The sequence below is a fragment of the Henckelia pumila genome, chromosome 2 (assembly GCF_033568475.1).
Source record: "Henckelia pumila isolate YLH828 chromosome 2, ASM3356847v2, whole genome shotgun sequence".
Taxonomy (NCBI): domain Eukaryota; kingdom Viridiplantae; phylum Streptophyta; class Magnoliopsida; order Lamiales; family Gesneriaceae; genus Henckelia; species Henckelia pumila.
Window position 1 is genome coordinate 148,929,167 of NC_133121.1, and position 17,772 is coordinate 148,946,938.

The window sequence follows — 17,772 nt, forward strand, 5'->3', positions numbered from 1 at the left end:
TTACATTTATCAATGTGAACGAACTATTTGTGAACTACTCAGAGTTCGGTTAGGTAAAAATCTCATTCAAGCTCGTTCATTAAGCTTACCGAATCGAGCTCGATCTTGATTTAATGTTTGACAATTTTATCGAATCGAACTTGAGCTTAAGGATATTCGGCTCGCGAGCTCGCATCTCGCGAGCTCGCATCTCGCGAACATGTTCATTAATAGGTTTGCGAGCTTGAACTCAACTTCTTTAGGTGGCTCGCAAGCTTGTTCCTAGTTGTGTTGTGATATATTTAGTAATGAAATTTAAGACGATGTTCTTTTTATTTAGTATTTGGTTGTAGTATTTGGATATGTTTAATAATGTGGTGAGTTTACATACTCCTTCCGTTCCGATTATAGTCATACTTTTTTTCACACAAATTAATAAAAATCATCGAGAAAACAAATTTTATACAAAATTCATATTTTATCCCTATTTAATATATTCAAAATGATTGCACAATTTTCAAGGTGTAGTTAATAGGGGTATATTAATAAATGAATGTAAAAAAATATTACTAAATATGATATATGACTATATACTTGGAACAAACAAAAAAACGTGGATTATATAATTAATACGTAGGGAGTATTTTTTATTTATTTTTTTAGTTGTTAGGTTTGTTGTTTTGGTTATTTATGATATGAAAGAAGTTACTATTTTCTATATAGGTTTAGAATTAATTTATAGATATGCATTTTATTACATGCTCAAACTCAATTCTATCTTTAACGAACTAGAATAAAACTTAAACTCAAGTTAGGCTCATTAAATATGATAAATGAGTCATTAGTGAACCAAGCTCGAGCGAGGGTCGAACCACATCAGCTGCTATTTATTAGCAACATTTTTTATTATAATATATAATATTTTAATCAGCATTGCCATTATTAACGAGCCCTTTTTCAGCGCGGCCGAAATAAATTTTCCACGTATAAAAATTAGTTTTTTACAATTTAAAACTCATATCTATCTATCATCTAAAATTACGAATCTGGTATAAAAGCTGCGGTCCTAGGGGCCTAAAGAATTTTTCAGTAAAAAGTAGTACAAAAAATATTCTAATTTTATCACAACTTCACTTTATGATGCCACTGCCATCATCTGGAACAAAATATTCTGCTGAGAAAAAGGACACGAACTACATTCCTCCGACCCCAACTTTTGAATTGTGACCCTATAATATTAAAAACAGTTTTTGTGAAATAAAAACATACAACTTCTGACCCTATAAATTATAATAACTAAAAGTTTCTTCTCCTCCTCCCCTCTAAAATCTCAAATACTAAAATTTATTTCTTGTAACAAATTATTAAAAAAAAAAAAAACGAACGTATAGTCAATAGATATGTTAACTGATGTATCAAAACAGATATAAGACTTCTTCACAGGTAAGGAGGCAATAAATGATTTTTGTTCGCAAGAAAAAACCAGTCTCAACAATTCCATCCACAGATAAACGCAGCTGTGTCGAGAGACCGTGTGTTCTGCTACACCAATTGAACCTCGTACGTCTCTGGTAGCTGCTGCTGTTCCTTCTTGTCAATTTCTTGTTCATAAAGTTCGTACTCCTCCGGAATCTCCCACTGTTTGTCATCATATTATTATCCATCCACCATAAATGTATATAGTCTAATTCTAATCCCAGTGAAAATACAAACATATCAGGAAAAACAAGGAGGAATTCTTACTCTGCTTTCACATGTCACACAATTATAATAGTACAATTCTCCATCGGGAGAGATGTGCTCGCTCCACTCACATTCTATAGGGTGTGGGTGTTCCACCATACCAATCGCTGCTGATGCACTCCCAGTGCTCAGCGGTGTCGTCGTCTTGCATCCTGCATATGAAGACTGCGAATATATCCAACTGGTGTTACCGACCAAGGAAGAACATACCACCAGCAGAATAATGAGACAACAATTCGAGGGTACCCAACAAATATTGTTTTGTTACAAGGATGCATTACTACATATGGCTATCAAAACTAGAATCAATAGATAACCACTGCAATCAATACCATCATTTAAATAGTAAAATTAAGAACACTAAAGCCTGAAGGAAGTTGCCATATAATCAGGGTGACACTTGGATACTCAGGATCATAATGATAGGAGTCAAAATTGCACGTTAAATTAGTCCATTTTAGTCCCTTAGATGCACGAAACTTTGAGTCTTCCATATTTTCAGTTAAAATTCAAGTTTTTTAGCATTATGGTATCTACCAACATATTTAAGACTTCTTGTAGAAAAAAGGCGGAAATCGGAGCCTGGGAAAGACAATTTTGAAGCACGGGACAGAACACTCTGTGCCTAGGCGGGTGATTTTTTCCACCAGGGCAGAAAAAGATGGAAAAAATGAGGAACAGGTCGCATCTGCGGTAATTTATTGCGCCTAGGCGGGACACGTGAAAATCAAATGGCTAAAGTCAGGAGACATCACGCCTAGGAGGGATTTTCTTGCGTATAGGCACAATACGCGGCACAAAAAAAGAGGAAAAAAGGAAATTTGTGGGTGTAAACCAAAAAAGGAAGTATGACAAGAGCAAACTCTAGGGAGATACAAAAGACCAAAAATTAGGTTTTGAACAGAGCTTTTGACGGCTGCTATCAAGGAGACCGAGAGACGAAGAACAGGGGAGGAAGAAGCTTGCGTGTAGCGTTTATTCTCTACTTTAATCATATTTTCTTTAATTTTTATTACCAAATACTGAACTTTTGATTAGATTACGGATTTTATGCATAGCTACACTTATTTTGTTGGAATTTAGGGGATCCAACCCCACTTTTGAATTGTGACAATTTATTTTCGACTTTGACAAGTACTTGATTGTGTTATTGATTTTAGTTGAAGTGTTGAAGCGTAGCTAACATTTTCATTATAAGTATTGTGAATGATTTCGAAAGAATGATTTACGAATAGCATAATCCGTGGATCAACAATTTGCATATAAATATGAAATTGGTTGCATGTTGATACTGATAGTCCAATAGGTCGAAACCTGGGAGATTCCAAAAGACGTTCATGCAATCACCTATGATAAATAATTGAAAACATTTAATTGTTTCATTGTGTCGAAATAGTTTGGCATAAACTATGTTGCATGTATACGGGTACGCGTATCGTATCAGATATGATAGGGTTATGGCGATACAAACAAATTTGAAAATATAAGACACGACACGGCTAGTTGGCTAGGATACGACTTTTTTTAAAACTATATAAATATTTCAAGGAGGGCTGCAGGTGGCGTGCGGCTGCGGCGAGCAGCGAACATCAAGGATGGTGTTGGTAATGATCGACCATGAGATAAGCAAAAATAGTGGGAATGAGAACGACCGAAGAAAAAAGGACTCACAACTGATCTACTTGTTCATTGCAGGACTATCTTGCGATGCATTGCTACAATCCTCGCGCTCGGAACACGCACCCTTCGATCTCAAAATCGAGAGAATTTTTCGCAAGAGGCAGCAAAGAGTTGTGATGGCGGAAAACAATCAACCACAAAACAATGAAGGTGGTGAGGACAATAATGGGGCGCCCGTGCATAGATCCATGATGGAGTGTGCCCAACCATCTATCAACGGAGCAAGGCAAAGCATCGTTAGACCAGCAGTGCCAGCACACCAATTTGAGATCAAGCCAGCCATAATCCAGATGATCTAGAACTCAGTCCCATTTGGTGGAACCACAATTGACGATCCAAATGCATACATTGCATATTTCCTAGAAATCTGTGATACTCTTAACCATGAGGAAGTTTCTGACGACGTTATTCGTATACGTTTATTCCATTTTTCATTGCGAGATAAAGCTAAGGCGTGGTTAAATTGTTTACCTGCAGGTTCTATCACGGCATAAGAGGATATGGCCAAAGCGTTTCTCACCAAGTATTTTCCTCCATCAAAAACGATGAAGCTGAGAACCGACATCACCACTTTTGCTCATTCGAGAGGTGTTCTGTGATACATCGATGGTCTGAGTGTGGGGAATACAGCGATGCGCATTCAAGAGGTGTTTTGTGATACATGCGGAGGTGAGCATTTCACCAAAGATAGTCAAACTGAGAAAATCCTTTTTAAGTACCAAATAGGTTGCTGGTGAACCATGTAGGGAGCCAAAATTGCCCCAGGAACAACCCATACTTAGAGCTGTCAGACGGGCCGGGCCGGCCCGCCCCACCATTAACCGCTGTCCGTTTGGGTTGGCCCGTTTAGGCCCGCCTCCAAACGGGCCATAAAAACCCCGCCCCGCCCCGGGTAGCAGGCTAGGCAGGCCAACCCGCCAAAATTTAAAAAAAAATAAAAATATATAAAAAATTCAAAAAATAAAATTAGGATTTGAGATTTAAAAAAATATATCAACAATGTTAAACAATAATAAATAACGCAATCAAACAAATCATATAAAATTTTGATGTTAACTATTATATTTTGGATAAAAAATCGCATTACTAAATAATATAAATAGATATTTAACCATAAAAAAATAATAATGTAAAATATTAAAATATTACAAATACTAGTTCTAAAATTTTAAAATCATATTATTTAAAATTAAGTATTTTTATGTCAATAATTAAAAATAAATAAATAATTTAATTTTTTTTAAAAAACTGGTGGGTCGGCCCGCCCCGCCTCAACCCGCGGCCCGTTTGGGTTGGCCCGTTTAGGCCCGCCTCCAAACGGGCCAGTAAAACCCCAACCCAACCCGCCAATTTTTTATGGCGGGGCGGGCTGGCCCGACCCGTTTTGACGGCTCTACCCATACTCAAATGCATATAATCTGCGGTGGAGGCATCCGAATTTTTCATGGGATTGTCAGAATAATCAAAAAGCTCGGCCGCAAGGAAATCAAAACTATGGGAAGCCTAAAGAGGAGAAGTTTGAATTACATCAACGGGACAGTTTATTTCTTCTGCTAAGACTAGGATGCAAAACCAAGATGGATCGATTAAGAGTTTGGAGAATCAGATAGGGCAGTTGGAAAAAATGAACTCAAGTAGGGAGCTCAGAACCTTACCAAGTGATACCGAGAAGAACCCAAAGGATCAAATAAAGGCTATTGAGTTGACGAGCAGAAAAATACTAGAGACCAAAGGTGGATTGAAAAAAAACCAAAGAGAAATATGAGTAGTCAGAGGTACCCAAAACTAAGTCCTTTAACACTACACAAGCACCCACTCACATTCAAATATTGTTATCCGGCTCATTTTTCCTGCAGAAAAAAGCTAAAGTAGATGCTCACTTTACAAAATTTCTTGAGGTATTTATGAAGTTACGTATTAATATTTCTTTTGCTGATGCATTGATGCAAATGCCTAGTTATGCAAAAATTTTGAAAATAAAAAAATTAGCCAACAAAAGAAAGATAGAAGAGCATGTCATCGTGAACTTAACTGAAAATTTGTCTGCTTTAGTGCAAAACAAAATCCCTCGAAAGTTGAAGGATTCAAGGAGTTTTTCTTTCTCATGCATGATTGGTGATACGGTATTTCATAAAGCTCTTTGTGATTTAGGTGTTAGCATTAACTTGATGTCGTTTTCTGTGTTTAGTAAACTCAGGATGAGAGAGCCAAAACCTACAAGAGTCTCTTTGCAACTGGCGGATAGATCCATAAAATACTCACGAGAGAAATTAAAAATGTGCCGGTCAAAATCGACAAATTTATATTTTCAGTGGACTTCATGGTGCTCGACATGAAGATTAAGATATGCCGTAATATTGGGTCGACCTTTTCTGGCAACCAGAAAAGCCGTCATCAACGTTTGAAAATGGAATTTATTGTTCAGAGTGGAGATGAGGAGATTATTTTTGATATTTTAATGCACTTGAGCACTCACTACACAATCAAGATTGTCTTAGGATAGATGCCTTGGATTTAGTTGTGTATACTTTTGTGCAGGACGAGTTAAAGGATCCAGTGGAAGCCGCTCTCACAAATGAGAGATGCGAGGATGAATTTTGATGAAAAGAGGACATAGTTGTCAAAGGCGAGAGGCGCTCGCCTTCTTTGAGCGCCTCTCACCCAGGCGAAGCCCCCCCTGCGCCTGGGATGTTCCCAGGCGCAGTGATTCACTAAGGCGATCCCAGATGTGCGCCTGGGCTCGCCTCTGAAGCCCACTGAAGCGCGCCTCAATTTTTTTTTTTTTTTTTATATATATTTTTTTGTGTGTTAACTTTTTAGATAAGAAAGGAAAGTCTATCAAACCCTAGAATAAAATAAATTGGCTTAAGGAAAGTTATATATTTTCCCTTTTTTAATTAAAGAACATTTAATTGAGGTTCTATTTCCCAAAATATTCAAAAATTACATTTATAGATAGATAGATAACAACTATAAACTATGATCTAAATTGTTAATCTACCTTAAACTAGATCTAAATTGATTGACTGGACAAGTTAGTAGATATTATGGTAAAAAAAAGAAAAATAAAAGCAAAGAAAAAATCTTATAGTAATAGCAGATTTCTTAACAACACACATCATACTAAAAATAATATATCAGTATTCTAGATTAGAAAATTAAAAGTAATGCATAAATATACGAATAATGAAAGATTTTCTTACTGCATTATCAAAATATATGTATTTTACTATGAAATGGCAGTAATAGATAAATATTTTTTGTGATATGATATATTTTTGCTTAGATTAATTATTTCAATAATAGTTTTTTGTTATATAATAGCATTAAATAAATATATTTTTCTGAAAAATTAATATTGCGTCTTGCTTCGACAAGATGCGCGCCTCGCCTTGCGCCTTAGGCTTCAGGACCCTTTGCGCCCTTAACAACTATGAGAGAGGACAAACATCATAGCATATTTCAATGCAAATCCTCCATTAAAGAAACAAGTGAAATTCAGACTTGAAAATTTTAGAGAAAGGAGGGATCTAGTTCCTCAAGAATCAAGCATAGAAGCACCGTCGATTCTCGAACTTAAACATTTGTCTTCACATTTGAAATATGTTTATTTGGGTGAGAATAATAATTTACCTGTTATTATTTCTTCTTCTCTAACAGATGTGATAGAAGAAAAACTAGTCGAAGTCCTCAAGAAACACAAGAAGGCGTTTGCATGGAAAGTGGGGACATAAAGGAGATTAATCCATCGATCTGCATGCATAAAATCCTGATGAAGGAAAAATATACATCTTTGGTTCAACCTCAAAGGAGACTCAACCCGAAGATGCGAGAGATAGTGAGATAGTGAAAGCTGAGACCATTAAACTTCTAGATGCAGATATTATATATCTTATCTCTAACAAAGCATGGCTAAGTCCAATTCAATGCGTATCTAAGAAAGGTGGTATAACTGTGGTAAAAAATAAAAAAATTTGAGTTGATATCCACAAGAACCATTACGGGGTGGCGTGTGTGCATTGACGGTAGAAAAGTTTTTAGAGATATTCACGGATGATTTTTTTTATTTTAGGGTCGTCATTTGATCATTGTTTGACAAATTAGCGTATGGTATTGTTGCGGTGCGAGGAAACTGACTTGGCATTGTATTGGGAGAAGTGTCATTTTATGGTGCAAGAAGGTATAGTGCTTGGGCATAAGATTTTTAAACAAGAAATTGAAGTGGACAAAGCCAAAGTGGAAGTTGTCAAGAATATGCCTCCACCGACATCCATAAAGGGAGTTAGAAGTTTTCTACGGCACGTTGGTTTCTACTGGCGATCTATTAAGGATTTTTCAAAAACTGCTGAACCCTTATCTTCTTTATTGATGAAAGATGCTCCATTTAATTTTGACTTTAATTGTGTGCAGGCATTCGAGACACTGAAAGAAATATTGGTGACTGCTCCTATCTTGGCAGCTCATGACTAGGATCTACCTTTTGGTAATGTGCGATGTTAGTGATACTGTTATAGGTGTTGTTTTGGGTAAGAGAGGAAACAAGGTATTCCATACTATATGACATGCGATTAAAACTTTAGATGATGCTAAATTGAATTATGCTACCACCGAAAAGCAATTACTCGTTATAGTATTTGTGTTTGATAAGTTTCACTTAACTTGTTTTATCTAAAGTCATTGTATACACCGATCACTCAGCATTGAAATATTTGCTTGTTAAGAATGATGCTAAGACTAGATTAATTGGGTGGATTTTATTGCCGCAAGAGTTTGACTTAGAGATAAAAAAAAAATAAAAAATAAAAAAATGTAGAGAATGTAGTGGTCGATCACTTATCTAGGCTTGAGTATATTAGCGAGGAAAGAAAAAATAGGGAGGATGACATAAATGATTGGTTTTCGGATGAACATTTATTCATGCTTAAGGATTGTCCATTCCATGGTATGCAAAATTTTATAATTATCTTGTCACGAGTACACTCCCACTGAATTTATTATTTCACCAACGGAAAATTTTTTATCGGATGTGAAATATTTTTTTTGGAGGAACCATTTTTGTTCAGGATCTGTTGCAGATTCCATTAAACGTAGATGTGTGCCGGAAGATGAGATGAGACTGATCTTGAGACATTGCCACGATCATGAGGTAGACGGTCACTTTCGATCAACAAAAACAGCGGCAAAGATACTTGAATGTGGTTTTTATTGGCCTACAATTTTTAAGGATGCTCGTGCGTATGTTCTTTCTTGTGATAGATGTCAACGCACATGTAAAATCTCTAACCGGAATAAAATGCTTTTAAATAATATTATAGAGAGTGAAATGTTTGATATTTGGAGTATAGATTTCATGGGACCTTTTCACACGTCTTTTATGAAAAAAAAATACACTTTGGTTGTGGTTGACTGTGTTTCGAAATGGGTGAAGACGGAGGCTTGTGCAACTAATGATGCTCATGTGGTATTGAACTTTTTGAAGAAAAATATTTTTAACCGATTTGGCACACCACGGGCAATCAATAGTGATGGAGACTCACATTTTTGTAACAAATTGTCCGAAAAGCTTTTGGCTAAGTATAATGTAAGGCACAAGATCTCCACTCCGTACCACCACAAACTAGTGGGCAAGTGGAAGTGTCAAACCGTGAAATCAAAAGAATTTAAGAGAAGACAGTGAGCACAAGTAGGAAGGATTGAGTATCAAATCCCTGAAATTGGACATTATTTGTGCAGGTGAAAAAATATTGTAGCAAGTGGACCAGCTAGAAGAATTCAGGGAGCAAGCGTGCGATCAGGTACTTTCGTACAAGGAGCGCACCAAAAGGAGTCACGACAAGCGGTCAAGCGGATAAAGCATATGGAGTTCAAAGATGGAGATGTGGTGTTACTTTTCAATTCACGACTAAAATTATTTCCGGGCAAGCTCAAATCGATGGTCGGGGCCCTCTATGATTGAAAAGTTTACCCTTCTGGAGCAGTCATGTTGAAGGATTCATATGATAAAAATTTCACAGTTAATGCATAACGCCTTGAGCACTACATGGGCGAACACTTCGAATCACAAGTTGGGATGGTATTCCAACACAAGGAATCATGAATCTGACGCAAAGAATATTGAGCTCTAAACTATAAATTGAGAACTACCACTTGCTCCCTAACTTTTCTTTAGACTATTTTTCTATTTATTTTTTTATATTTTTTTTGGCATTTGATTTTATTTTAGTAAGTAACCAAAATAATGCATGGATGTTGTTCGGACCCTGTATAAGGTCCGGAAATTTAAATTGCAAAGATGGCCATTCTACGTAGCCATACGGAGGGGCGCACGGACACCCTTCCGAAGTCTGTGCCCTTGGTGGTATTAGCATTGAGCCTATGCAAAAAAAAAATTCCGCCCTGGCACGATACGCACTAGTCCTTCACCGGGATACTCCAAGCTCCAGCTTCAAAAGGCAAATCGTCCAAGCAAGCACCGACTCCCCCAATTTTGAAATATGAAACCCAAAAGAAATCGGGCAAGTGGCTCTTCCTCCTCTAATATCTCGGGTAAATTATTTGTATTTGAAGAGGCTAGGTGAAGATTTGAGCACTCTAGATTGGGTCGCACCGTGTAGGCCGAGAGGGGGTTTAGTATCAATAAGCGACAAACCCTCTCTCTTATTTTGATGATTGAGGGATGAAATTGGATGTCTTTTTGTGCACAACCGAAGGCTGGTATTGTTCCGTTGATGGGCGAGCTTTATGCGAATGCGGTTGAAGAAACCGAGATGAAGGCTTTTGTTTGGGAAAATTGGTGTCATATTGCGAAAAAACAATTAATGAGATGTTTGGATTATCCGACGTTGATACTGCATCATATGATGCACTTTGTGCGACGCCGAATTACAATTTGATTATTAGCGAGCTATAGAATGTATCTCAAGGTGATACCTGCTTCTATCATACGCATTTCTAGTATGTCAGATGATGTCGATCTCACATGTCAGTGAAGTTCAAGAGGACCGGTCGATTTTATTGTATGTTATTATGAAAGGTATTCCCATAAATGTGGGGCACATCGTCTCCTCTCATATTTTCCAATGCGCTCATAGCCCGCACACAAAATTTTTCTTTCCAACGATTATCATTGAGTTGTGCGCATTGGCAGGAGTAAATATCGAAACTAATGAGGAGTGGGTCCAGCCTCAACAAGCCATAGATGAGAAGATTCTAGCAAGGAAAAGGAAAACCGAGCCCACTTTCAGGCAGGCCAGTTGACGGGAGGAAGCTCCAGTGTCGTACCACCGCCGCCCCCGAAACGTTGTCTTGCCACTGCCAAAGTTGACGACTTGTGTGCTTGGACTGAGCATCGGAGATTCGGAATCAGTATCAGAGCGTGGACAGCCAATATATGACATCCAGTGATTCTCTGATGTGCGGCATTGTTGTTCACTTGGGCATGAGCACATCTCTCTAATTGTTTTTCACCATATGACATCAATTTTCCCCGAACAAAAGCTTTTCTCTCGGTTCTTTCAACCGCATTCGCATAAAACTTGTGCACCAATGGAACCACCCAACTTTCGGTTGTGCACAATAGGACATCAAATTTCAATCCTCAATCATCAAAATAACATAGGGGATTCGCTACTTATTGATGCTAAACCCCCTATCGGCCCACACGGTACGGTGCAATCTAGAGTGCTCAAATCTTCGTCTAGCCTCTTCAGATACAAATTTTCCCGAGATATTAGAGGAGAAAGAGCCACTTACCCGATTTCTTTTGGGTGACATTTCGAAATTGGAGGCGTTGGTGCTTGCTCGGACAATTTTCTTTTTGAAGTTGGAGCTTGGAGTATCCTTGTGAAGGAGCTGCAATTCGAGTAGATAAGAGGCTGTAGGACGAAATTTTTGCGTTAGGGAGGAAAAAGGAGCGCAAGGGAAGAGATGAGAGACGGAGAGGTGAGTGAAGAACGAAGACTAATATGGGGTCTTTAAAACTCAGATCTGTCGTGCCAGGGCAGAAAAATTTCCACCTAAGCGCGGCGATTAATATACCCAAATGTGCAAACCAGTGCGTATCGCGCCTAGGCGGAAATTTCAAGGGCACCAACCCCGGAAAGGAGTTCGTGCGCTCCTCTTATGGCTACATAAAATGGTATCTTTTGCCATTTACATTTCCGGACCTTGTATTGGTCTAAATAAAAAGTAAGGGAACAAGTGATAGTTCTCAATTTATAGTCTAGTTCTCAATTTTATTTTAGAGAGATGTGTCCATGCCCCAGTTGATCAGCAATGTCGTGCATTAGAAAATCAATGGATGTCACATACTTGTTGTTCACGCTCTGATACTGACTCTGCTTTTCAGCCCAAGCACACAAGTAGTCAACCTCGGCACTTGGCAGTGACAAGACGACGTCTCGGGGGTGGCGGTGGTACGGCACTAAAGCTCCTCCCATCAACTGGTCAACTTAAAAGTGGACTCGGTTGTCTTTCCCTACTAGAATCATCTCATCTATGGATTGTTGAGGCTGGACTCACCCATCATCAATTCCGATATTTCCGTCCGCCAATGCGCACAACTCAGTGATAATCATCGGAAAGAATAATTTTGTGTGCGGGCTATGGGCGCATTGGAAGATATGAGAGGAGACTATGCGCCCCACATTTATGGGAATTCCTTTGATAATAGGATACAATAACACCAACCGGTCCTTTTGAACTCCACTGACATGTGAGACCAACATCATCCGACATACTAAAAATGCATACCACAGAGCGGGTACCACCTTGAAATACGTGGTCAGGGGAGTTTCGTTTACCACTCCGTCATTTCATTCTGTTTTTATGTTGTTAGTCTTGATGTGTTTTATTTTAAGTTCGTTTTTATGTTATTAGTCTTGATGTGTTTTATTTTAAGTTGTTTTTATGTTGGTCGCCGTGGGGACATTGCATTGTCTTATTATGAGGGGGTACTTCATTAATTTGTTGAGTTGGTTTCGATATTTTCAAGTTTTGATAGGGTAGAAAGACTCAGATTCGCCAGAATGGAAGATTGTATGCAATTTGTGGTCTAAAGCCTACCATAAATTATAAAGATCCAAGAATGCAACAACACCAATGTTAACCAGCAAAAATGGCATGTCAGCAAAACTTTTCACCAGCCAGGAAGTCGGCTAGAAATAAATGGAGGGGGCATCCAAGATCTGGATAAGCAGAAGCTCACAAGACCCAAGAATATATTCAAAAAAGGCATGGTTACCACACAGCAAATGTGCTCCAGCAACTAATTGGAACTTGCAAACTATGTTGTACAGTTCCAAAGCTTTAAAATGTTTCAGGGAAGTCTTCTTATGGCTGCTAAAGTTCTAGGGAAAAAGTGCAAGACGAAAATTGAAGCTTGTCTAACAATAACACCACCACAAAATTTCAAAATGCAAGATACGGTGAAACGGGCAATAAAACAAACGTGGTGAGGGTTACTCACCTTACTCTGTTGCGTTTCATTTGGCGTCATATTCCCGCTAGAGGAGTAGTTCAGATATGGAGTGGGCCTGGAGGGAAATCAAACCAAGACATGGTGGTGATGAGCAACATAGAAACTGACAAAAAGTAACCCATGCAGACCAAGACAAAGGACACAACTGATTTATTGTTAAGGACCAAACACAAATAATGTTTCCTCAAGCAAAGATTCGCACACACAAAACACGAATATAAACAGGCAATAACTTTGAAAGAGATCATTGTTTCCACTAAAATGCCCAATTTGATTGGAAGAACGAAAGCTGTTCAGGACAGGAACATCACGTAAGCGTTGGCATGTGACTAGACAATCTCTTCTAATCATGAAACTTTGAAAAAAGAAACAGTTCAAACTATACAACATTTGCAGGTATCAATATCGATTAAACAAAATACAAGCAGAAAAGATTTTCTTATCACATGGTACCTTGAATCTACCCTTGGCTTCTTGGGATCTGCAAATCGAACAACCAATGGTTGATCACACCCCTGAATCAAAACAAACATCTTAGGTAAATAATTTTAAGGCAAAATAGGAAAATACACAAATAAGCGTAAAAGCTTACTCTCATCACATATGATCCATGTAAACCCTCAATTGCTGCAATTGCCATATCTCGACAAGAATACTGGATGAATGCGCATCCTTAAACGCCACAGAAAGTATTGAGGGAAACGTGAGTGGTCCAATTACATACAAGGGTTTTACAAAGCACTCAAGAGGCAAGTAGGAACAGCAATAGATGAGTGCTTGAGTGGAAAACAAGACATGAAAAGGTAGGGGAACAAAGCAATTTAGAATTAATGGGTAAAACATTTGCCAAGCCTTGCAATCACTTGGGCCACGTTTGGATGCAAAAAATGGACTTGATGAATAGATTTTAAATAATAGATTTCAAATGACTAGTTTTACAAGTCAACAGATTCCAAAACTATCCAAACGATTCAGTGATTAAATATTTGAATTTCAAAATCCACCAAATCTTTCCAATCCAAAGACCCCCAAAAGAACTTAAATGTGGAAGAGACCAAAAGAAATCACAAAGTACATTGTACACACCGCGGTTTTGCTTGAATTCATCCCGGATAATATAAATATCTTCAATAATACCAAATGGAGAAAATATCTGGCAATAGAAGCATTAACTCAGAATACGAAGAGGAAAAAATCCTTTGCTAAAATTCTCTCTTTATTGCAATTGAACAAACAGGTTAGTTTTGACGATCGCAGTAATAATATCGAATTTGAAAATGCAGCATTCCAATTGCACGTCATGCTAAAAAATGTGCCTGTCCATAGTCCACAAAGTGAATAAAAAAGAAATGTAAAGTCGACACATGATCCGTTCAAGTTCAAAACCAGCGATGCAAAACAGAGTTCTTATAAAAGCAACCTTACAAGGAACAACGTGGTTTACTGATGGGAGCAAAAGGTCCAAAGTAAAAAATGTAAGTGAATTCAAATGCATTACAATCGAGACAAGCTAACAGACACCAGAGAAGACTGGACTCTGGAGAGATAAGACTTATCACTGAAAAACTTTAACAAGGTACATACTTCTTCAATTTCCCGTTTCTGTGCCTGTTTGTTCAAGTGGTTAACATACAACTTACGGACATGCGCAGAAAAGTTGCCTACAAATGGAAGAGCATCAGATCAGAAAGAATCTTAGCAAAAATGGTAGTCTTGGGGTAAATTTCTATCTTTAGTCAAAAGCAAAAAATTCTAAATAATCTGAGCATGAGAAAACTAGCAAAATGCCCTTGAGAAATTTCAATCTATGCCACAATGAGTAGGAAACTTGAACTGTTCATAATGTACACTGTTTAAAGGGTTTGCTGATTAAATCCTCAAATGCGAAGAAAACTCGTATTCGCATTCTAATTGAATATGTGACTAAAAATGACATTTGATCAATAACTTGCTAAATTTTAATAACATTCAGTTTAATGGTAATATAGAAAATGTCAGACAGATGCAACTGACCCCCACCACTGAGCAACATTCCACGGATTTGGAAGACAACATATTAACAAAATTTAGGAATAAAAAATGAACAATGAGGTGGATCGCATAAACGGACATTAAATATACCCTATTTGTCAACAAATAATCTATTTCTTATGGAAGTTAAATAATCTATTTCTTATGGAAGTTAAAGCTCGTTGGTGGGGAAAAAGAATTTGCCCTTGCTATTATGTCTGCTGGCCTATAAGGCAAAACAATCAAAACCTCACATTTAAACTAGTGTACCACTTAAAAGATTTGAACCATAATGCTACAGCCAGTGATAAATTACTGTATTAATAATATCTTCAAAGAATTTATGGCCCAAATTGTCCTTCAAACAGCACCAATATTTCATAAGTGAAACACAAATTCAGGAAACTAACCATCTGAATTCCCTAACCCTTAAAGTGCAAGTTTCTATCATGATTAACTTGTGCTAAAACGTTTATGAGGATTAAGTTAAGGCAGCTAAGGAAGAGCATTGGTGATAAACACAAAAGAACAAAAATCCTGAAGGACTAAAACACTGCAATACTCATCGTACAGTTCTATAGTCCCTGAAGCCATCAGGGTTTATAGTTAATGCAGCCAAAACTAACACGGTCCACGCGAATTCAGCGTGATTTCACGGACGACAACAATTGTTGAAATATTGTCCCACATCGGTAGGATAGAGTTCCTGAGAGCCCTTAACATAAACAAGGGCAACTTTCACCTCTTGTGTGGGGGTGTGTTGAAATATTGTCCCACATCGATAGGATAGAGTTCTTGGAAGCCCTTAATATAAACAAGGGCAACACTCACCTCTTGAGCTACCTTTTGAGGTGAGTTAGGTCCTAGTCTCAATTTTTAACATGGTATCAGAGCTCATAGGATTAAGGAGAGTGAACAAGAAAAGACTTACAGATTTTCCTGATAAATAAAATTTTTAACTAACATCTTAAAGAAGTTAGGTGTAGGAAGCTTGTAGTAACCAAAATCCTTGAGTAACACAGAGTGAGAGAAATTGGAAGAAATCCAAAATAAACAAAATAGTGATTAAAGGTAGAAGACAAGCACCAAGGCGTTCTCGTTCACCGTGAACGTCTGCATATTTAACTGTAATAGGAATCATCCCCTGGAAAGAATTGAGATAATAATTATATCAGAGGATACAAGACTGAAAATTGCATTTAGGAAAATACATTCTTCATAGATCTCAGCAATAAGAGATAACTAACCCCGCCGAAAGTAAATTGACCGTGTAAAGCCGAAATCGCTTGCTCGGCCTGCTCTATTGTGTTATACTTCACAAAGCAGCATTCTAGAATGAGCAACAAAAATCAAGAAAAATAACTTTAAGAAATCAGAATAAAAATCAAGCTTCCTAGTATAGCAACATCTGGAAAGGTGAACTTAATCAATTGAGCAAAAACAGCATTGCAAGTCGATTACATATAACCGGTGTAACATGCAGTTTTATGGAGTATTCTTATAAGATCTTTCTATTAAAATCAAGGAAAACCAAGAGCATGCCATTTTAAATAGAATTTCAGAGCAATGATGCATGCCCCACGAGCATAATTATTAGTCACTACTAAAGGTACAAGACTTTCAAACAAGTTTGGGTGCCTCAGAGCCAATGTGCGAGGGACAATAAAGTATAATTATCTATTCTAAATTCTAGCTGTCCAAAGATTTATGTCCCTAGTATCCAATATGAACTTAAAAAATTAACTGATGCCAATAAAACAACTGCCGTTATTATTTATATAACTATAAGTGGGCATATGCTTCACCGAAGAGCTGTGACTCAGCTTGTGCCTAGGTTTCAGGATTGCACCTCAGGTTCGCACCACCCCTTAGGTCCTCAACCCAGGTACACGGAGGTTTCTAATATTTGTGTCTCCAAATTTGGAGAAATCTAACAAAACCACGAACTCATATTCCCACCCCTTAACATAGAGCAATAGGACAAATCTTTTATAATATCAAGTACTAAGACAATTAATACAAGGACATCAATCAAAACCAACTATAAATTCACATCAACAACCCCGACTTTTCAAAATAAAAGTTGGCGCAAAACAATAATATTTAAGGGTACCGTGACTCCATACCCTGCTGTAAACCGGTCACCTTATCCTTGAGAAGAACAATCTCAACGATATGTCCGTGTTCACGGAAAACGGCATTAATCTGAAGTTAAAAGATACAAAAAATATTCTTGAATTTAGCATTCACATTCCTCGCGCAATGCAGCGTATTTCAGTTAGTTTAGCCACGTACATCTTGTTCGGTTGCTGTTCTCGGAATCCCCGACACATATAGCTTCACGAAACAGCCGTGATCAGCACCATCTGTAGAACATTTCGTCTTTAAAAATGGTGACCAGACTGGATAAAGATTATTCAGCAAAAAATTGAAGACACGAGATTACTGATGCGAGAAAATTTTCTCTTTTGACATGATTGAGGCAGAGCGTGACTGAAACTAGTGTTAGGGTGGCAGCCAGGTAACTGATTCTGCTCGCCTTTGAAAGTTTGCTCGCGGTGCTGAACGGCGTCTGAAGTAAACGGCGGCGGCGGAGTAAAATTGTCGGCGCGGCGTTGGAGTTCCTCCATCGCGTTCGCACCAGTTTCTTTTTTTCCCCCTTTTCTTTTAATAAAAACAAATGGAAAAGGCCGGGTGGGTTTTATTGAGGTTTTAACTGTTTTATATAATATATATATTGTTGAAAAATATATTATTTTATTATTGTTGAATATTGAATGTTGAATATTGAGTTGTAAAATGTGGAAAATTAGTGTGTGATGATGTAGATGATGATGTTTTAATTTTTGGACTAATCTCAAATGTTGATCTATAAATAGGTC

At 37.6% G+C, this 17,772-nt stretch overlaps 1 protein-coding gene across 2 annotated transcripts; it reads right to left on the reverse strand.

Moving 5' to 3' along the window:
• Positions 1–963: 963 nt before the first annotated feature.
• On the reverse strand, positions 964–17,562 carry LOC140881265 (flowering time control protein FCA-like). 2 transcript variants are annotated; one of them, XR_012149897.1, is made up of 12 exons: positions 17,337–17,562; positions 17,186–17,256; positions 17,017–17,095; positions 16,138–16,220; positions 15,977–16,034; positions 14,465–14,541; positions 13,967–14,033; positions 13,473–13,552; positions 13,334–13,395; positions 12,869–12,935; positions 1,723–1,903; positions 964–1,617 (listed from the first exon to the last, which is right to left on the reverse strand). XR_012149897.1 is itself a non-coding variant. In XM_073286435.1 (12 exons), exons 1-12 carry the CDS (start codon positions 17,518–17,520, stop codon positions 1,522–1,524), a joined length of 1,089 nt encoding a protein of 362 aa, XP_073142536.1. In that variant the 5' UTR covers positions 17,521–17,562; the 3' UTR covers positions 971–1,521. The 2 variants fall into 2 exon arrangements, 1 of the variants encoding a protein (XP_073142536.1); XM_073286435.1 differs by having other exon boundaries at positions 971–1,617; positions 1,723–1,887.
• Between the last annotated feature and the right edge of the window lie 210 nt (positions 17,563–17,772).